Below are 6,447 nucleotides of genomic sequence, written 5' to 3'. Positions count from 1 at the left end.
ATAATTAAATTGCATCTAAATATAAATCTAGATATTTTGATTTGAGTTATAATAATATGTATTTTAAAATTCAAATTATAATTTATTTTTAGTTGTAAATATAATTTAGAAAAGAGTAGGAAAGAACCCTACAAAAAAAATGGATAAATTGTAAATATTATATTTTTTTAATAATTTTTAAAAGAATAAAGGTTGAATTAAAATAAAAAAAAAAAAAGAAAGAAAGAAAAGAAAAAGTAAAAGTAAGAAGATTATTAGAGGGGCCCATGAGTGATGAGGAAGGAGAACATTGGTCAATGAGAAGACCACACAGAGAGGATCAATCAATTAATTGTTGCTTTTAAGACCTTCATTTTCTTTTCTCTTTTCTTTTTGTTTATATTAATAACCCCTTCTTCTTCTTCTTCTTCTTCTTCTTCTTCAATTGAATGAATCAATTTCTCCCCTTTTGACCTTCTCCTTCTTCCCCTTCCTAATTCAATGGCGGTGGAGCTCCTCACCGGCTTCACCAACCCTCCTCAACTCTCTTCTCGATCCCCCATGGACCAAGACTCCGCCGTTCAAGAAGCCGCCTCCGGCCTCGACACCCTCAAAAAGCTCATCACATTACTCTCTCATTCTCCCCCTTCTAATCTCGACTCCGATTGCCAAGCCGTCGCCAACGCCGCCGTCTCCCACTTCCGCAAGGCCATATCTCTCCTCGGCCGCTCCTCTAGAACTGGCCATGCCCGATTCCGCCGTGCCCCTTTAGATTCCTCTAAAATCTATAACGCTACCCCCATTCAACAAATCCCTCCGCCCTCCCTCGACCGCCTCGATTCTGCCACCACCATCAATTTTTCTTACTCCGCTGCTCCTACTTCCTCCTTCTTAACCTCCCTTCCTGCTTCCGATTCAGAAATTAAGCTCCAACATCAACCCTCTTCCTCTTCTTTTCAGATTACTGATCTTTCCAGAGTTTCGTCTGTTGTCTCTAAGCCTTCTTCTGGTCTCAAGAGAAAGTGCGGTTCTGAGAATTTGGGCTCTGGGAAATGCGCTGGATCTTCTGGTGGTCGTTGCCACTGCTCTAAGAAAAGGTAACAACTACCCTAAAACCCCTTCTAAATTTTCTTGTTCTTACTAATTTTCTTGCACGATTTGGATTCTGAATCTTAGTGTGTAAAGTAACGATTTAGTTCTTGTAATTTCAAGTTGGGTAAGATCTAAATCTCTGTCTGTTACTGATGTAGTTCACAATCTATCTGCCAATTGAAACTATAGGTTTAAATTATTATTTAACTGTTACTTGAATGGGAATATGGAGGATTGAAATTAGTACTTGGTTCAATGTTAATTGGAAAGGAAATGATGTTACAGTAAAGGATGTTTATTAACTGATCTGATACTAATATGTTCAAGTATTTCTCTCATCTTTTTCAATGGATATGAACTAAAATAAACAAATCCCATGTGTTTGTTTGTTGAACTGAATAGCAGAAAATTGAGGTTGAAAAGGGTGGTGAGAGTACCAGCAATAAGTTCTAAGAACGCTGATATTCCTCCGGATGATTATTCGTGGAGGAAGTATGGGCAAAAGCCGATAAAGGGTTCTCCATATCCGAGGTAAGAATCATAGTCCAATCATCAAGATCACTCAAAGTTGTTAAAATCATCAAGTTTTTGGGGTGATTTATAATGGAAGCTTTGTAATTTTGCAGAGGTTACTATAAGTGTAGCAGTTTAAGAGGATGTCCGGCAAGAAAACACGTCGAGAGAGCGTCAGATGATCCATCTATGTTAATAGTAACGTACGAAGGCGATCATAATCACTCTCAATCAGTTGCAGAAGCCTCAAGTCTCATCCTTGAATCTTGGTGAAACACTAGAGTTTTGTGTTTTCTTTTGATTCATACAGAAAAAAAAAAAATAGGAATGAATGAATTTATATCATAGATCAGTGTTCTTTTTTCTTCGTGTATACAAATGTGGGAAACTCTGCAAAGGAAAAAGAATCATTTGAGGTTTAGAGTTTTAGAGGGATATTTGAAAAGAAAAAGAAATGAAGAAGATAGTGAATTTGATTTGATTTGATTTGCTAAGTACTGTTTCATTTTTTTCATTTGAGTTGCATATTGTTTACGTTTATGAAAGTTTCTTTAATCTGAATACAAAATACTTGAGAGATAGAATTTAAGGGTGGGGAAAGGATTTGGTCAATGGCTTTAAGAAAATAATTGGAACAAACTAATCGTACTGATTACGGTTGACTGTGTGAAGGGAAAAAAATGAAAGTGAGTTGGGCAGTTTTATTTAGAGAAAGATGAAAGGAATCTTGTTTTGTTTGGTAATGAAGAAATGGTTGGAGGTTTTCAATGGGAATGGTTGAATGTAAAAGAAGTGTTGAAGAACACATTAGAAATGGTGCAAAGTCAAAAATGGTGGGCAAGATAGAGCAAAATCTCAACTTGCTGAAAGGGCATGATTCTTGTTTTTATTTGTAAACTGTATAACCGTCGTAAGATGAGTGCATCTATGATTGCAGTTAAATACTATGAGTATTACAAATATAACAATCAAATTCAAAGTATGTATATATATTATATGTAGTACAAAATAAAAAAAATGTAAATATAGTAAAACTTTAATTCAGTTTTTAGGATCGCGGATAGATCATATCACAAGAGTTTACTATCAATTGAGTTTATTACGAACAGATTTTACAATTTTTTTTTTAAAATATTGTTACATACTTAATTATTAGTCCTAAAAATGTTGTGTATTGCAATTACTAATGGAAAAATACTTGATTTATCTTATGTTGTACTAGGTTGTAAAATTTTTTAGTACTCTTGTAATATAATACAATTTTTGTCCACACAATAAGTTTATCCTTATAAATATAAAATAGAAACATTTGCAAATATAATAAGTAGATTCAAAGTATTAGTATATACATCAACATTTTGAAAATTTTTCAAATATAACAATATTTGTAGTCTGTTACCAATCAATAGACTATATTATCATAAATATTGATCGATCACTAATAAACCATAAGAAGATTTTATCTTTAATAGATTTTGCTACATTTATAATTTTTTTTGAAAATGTTGATAGATTATTATCCATAAAATTGTTATTATTATAATTACTCTATAAAATATTAGTGAAGCTCATATTAATACCAAAGACTAACAACTATTATTCTATCGATGTCTATTAGTGATAAAATCTATGTTATATATTTTATAAATATTTGGAAATGTTGAAAAAATATTTTTTTTGACAATGTAATTACACAAAAAATAGATAAGTGATGGTAGAGAAAGAAAGCAAAATGTTTGATAAGATCAATATGTAGAATGTAAGTGATGAATACTTGATTGTTGTGGGAATATGAAGGGATGGTTTACGAAATTAAACAATTTAGAATATTTGAATGTGGGATTTGATTAAGGAAACTTACAAAATTGTGTTGCGGAATGGTCAAATTGGTGCATTGCATTTCAACCTTTTTTTTCTAATTACACAACTTTGACTTTGGCTGCTTACGGCCCTACCATTTTTCTCTTTAATTATTTGTATTACTTTCATTTATTTTGACTACCAATCTCTCTTTGAAAACAACTATTTCTCTCTTTTCTTTTTTCTCTTTTTTCTTTTGTTTTTTTCTTTAAAGAATAAACTTTAGCTTTTATTAAGGGTCTTTTCGTAATTATAAGAAACCCATCAAATATTTACCCAAACAATTTTGAAAATGGAATAAGCCCACAGCTCACAACGAAAAATATATCAACCACGTCGTTTACAACACGCATAATATATTTGGTACACGATCGCCATTTATGCTAAATCTAAATGATTTTTTTTTTCAAAATTTGGTATACAACCATTTAGATTTGGCTAAACGAATTTTTTCAAGATTCTTTGATATACAATCGTTTAGATTTGGCTAAATGATTTTTTTTTTAATTCTTTTGGTACCTTTTAGTACACGATCGTTTATTTTTTTACATTTTTTACATGATCGTTTAGATTTGGCTACCTAAACGGTTTAGATTTGGCTACTCCAATCTAAACAATTTTTTTCAAGATTCTTTTAGATTTGATTACCTTAATTTAAACGACGTAAAAAAGGAAAGGAAGGAAAGGAAGGAAAGAAATTGCAACGAAAAAAAAAAGAAAAAAAAAGACGATGGAAAGAAATCAAATTTGATTATCCAAATCTAAATGTAAAAAAATAAAGAAAAAAAAAAAAGAAAATACAGCCGAAAAAAAAGAAAAAGGAAGAAAGACGATAGAAAGAAATTAGAGGGAATAGTAGAATAGTAGAAGAAAGGCGGAATGACAAACTTTATATATTTAAAAAGTATCTAACTTCAGATACTCTATTACGCAAGTCATAAATATTTTAGTAGCCTATTATATTTATGAAAATTTCAAAGTTAGAAGAAAATTATTAAGGAGCTAAAAAAAAATATGTAATGTTATATGTTAATATGCTTATCTTTTAGTATAAATTGTTGGGGCTATTTTATATTGCATACACCGTTATATTATTGCTACAATGTTTAGATAAATATGCAAAAATTAGTTGGAATAATTAAGGATTAGGCAAAGACAAGATTTATGTTGATGAAATGGTCAAAGGGTGTGTGTTTAAGTTTTGTTGAATAATATGTGTGTATATATACATTTTCACTCCCAATTATGCTCATGTTAGTGTTTATATTTGGCATGTTGTTTTAATTGATTTTTTATTTTATGTTTTTCTCCATCACTTAATTAAATACTATTAATTTCCATTTATTGAATTAATCCTTTTTTTAGAAAAATACATGAGATTTAATTAATATATTTTTAAATTTGAGATATCTATTCGTAGGCCGATATAGTTTCAATCTTAACATATATTCTTTTGACATATGTTTGAATATGAAATAAACAATGAATATAAATGGATAAATATAATATTTGAAAGAAAAAGAAAGAAAGAGATTAATACATATGGAGATGATCGACTAAGTTGGATTTTGTAAGAGTTGTCATTAGAAGTGGTCTTCTTCAGAATTAGTAGTTGAAGTTAGTCTCTGGAAATATTCATAGAAGATAGTTACTAGTAAACGGTTGTCATGCAGAAATTGATCATCGAATGTGGTTTTCACCAAAATTAAGGTCTTATAATGAAGATGATGAGTGGAGTTGGTGGTCAAAAAGTTGGTCGCTTAAGGTGTTTATCAGACGTGGTTATACTAAAGGTGGTACTCGCTATAGTTGATCATAGAAGGTAGTTTTGTCGGAGTTGTTGTCAAAGTTGGAGGACACATGAAGATTGTCATACAGAGTGAGACAAAGGTAGTTGCTATGAGATGGAGTGCTAAACTCATTTCTATCAACATGTTAAATTTGATAGATCAAACATTTGAGTTAATAATTTTTACCAACTTAGTTGAGGTAATAAAAAATCTCGATGATTAGAAAACTCAATCAACTTAATCCAACCCAACTCATTTTCTATGATTTTCTATAATTTTTAGAAATGGAAATGTTACTTTTAATTTTAATATAACTAAATACAATTAATGGTTAGAAAAACCCTTCCCATTTAAAAGGTTATTTTTATTGATTTGAAGGGTTTTTATGTTTGATCCAATAATTAATTTTTGTCTTATCTTTAGAAAAAGAATTAAATTACCATCGTGCCCCCCACTCCCCCATGAAATTCCAACTACGAATGGTCAAATTGATTAATTGCTTTACTTCCAATCTAACGTTCACTCCCTCCCAATGGGACCTCCCTACCCTTTTGATTTTTAGCACCTTCTACACAATCATCTTTTTTTTCTTTTTAATTAAATTTTATCTTCATTCTTCTCCAAACAATTATAAATTTTCAACTCATACTTCATTCATTCATATTTCATATTGGCAATTAAGTGTGTATCTAGAAAAAAAAACTCTGCTGTTCGTACAACTATTTATTCCATTTTAGTATTAAAGTATGTATGGTCTAAATTAAATAAATAATAAAGTATTCGAATAATATTTTATATCTTCTCCGTAAATAAAAAGTAAATTTTTCTAAATATAATTTATCGTCTGTCTAACAAAGCCCATCAATTTAGTTATTTTTTTAAATATTCTGGATTTGTCATTTCATTATTTTTTAGTCATTTTTTTAAATATTCTGGATTTGTCATTTCATTATTTTCTCGTCTGTATGTATCTTCTTTTTCTTATCTGTCTTTCTTCTTTTCTTTTTTAAACAGATGGGGTATAAAAATCTTGAAAAAATTAGTTAGCCATTTGAACAAGAATAACAAAAAACTAAAAGATTGTGTGTAAAGAATATTGAAAAAAAATCGTCTTTCTTCTTCTTTTCTTTTCTATGCAGATGATGTATTGGTGTATAAAGAATCTTGGAAAATTGGTTAGAGATTTAAATTAGAGTAATCAAAATTAAAAGAT

The 6,447-nt window shown here is 29.9% G+C and overlaps 1 protein-coding gene across 2 annotated transcripts; it reads left to right on the top strand.

The window, feature by feature from the left end:
• The first annotated feature begins 321 nt into the window (after window positions 1-321).
• LOC103501116 (probable WRKY transcription factor 15) lies at window positions 322-2,065 on the top strand. 2 transcript variants are annotated; one of them, XM_008464617.3, is made up of 3 exons: window positions 322-1,076; window positions 1,477-1,602; window positions 1,698-2,065. In XM_008464617.3, exons 1-3 carry the CDS (start codon window positions 481-483, stop codon window positions 1,855-1,857), a joined length of 882 nt encoding a protein of 293 aa, XP_008462839.1. In that variant the 5' UTR covers window positions 322-480; the 3' UTR covers window positions 1,858-2,065. The 2 variants fall into 2 exon arrangements, with proteins under 2 accessions (XP_008462839.1, XP_008462838.1); XM_008464616.3 differs by having other exon boundaries at window positions 389-1,076; window positions 1,474-1,602.
• Window positions 2,066-6,447: the final 4,382 nt, after the last annotated feature.

This window comes from Cucumis melo, chromosome 11 (genome assembly GCF_025177605.1).
Source record: "Cucumis melo cultivar AY chromosome 11, USDA_Cmelo_AY_1.0, whole genome shotgun sequence".
Lineage (NCBI taxonomy): Eukaryota > Viridiplantae > Streptophyta > Magnoliopsida > Cucurbitales > Cucurbitaceae > Cucumis > Cucumis melo.
This window is presented reverse-complemented; position numbering and strand designations above follow the sequence as displayed.

Excerpts from the sequence above, each read along its gene's own strand:
- LOC103501116 (XM_008464616.3), top strand. The coding sequence starts at position 481 with ATGGCGGTGGAGCTCCTCACCGGCTTCACCAACCCTCCTCAACTCTCT. Across the intron at positions 1,077-1,473 it reads TGCCACTGCTCTAAGAAAAG|CAGAAAATTGAGGTTGAAAA; the intron begins GTAACAACTACC and ends TGAACTGAATAG. Across the intron at positions 1,603-1,697 it reads AAGGGTTCTCCATATCCGAG|AGGTTACTATAAGTGTAGCA; the intron begins GTAAGAATCATA and ends GTAATTTTGCAG.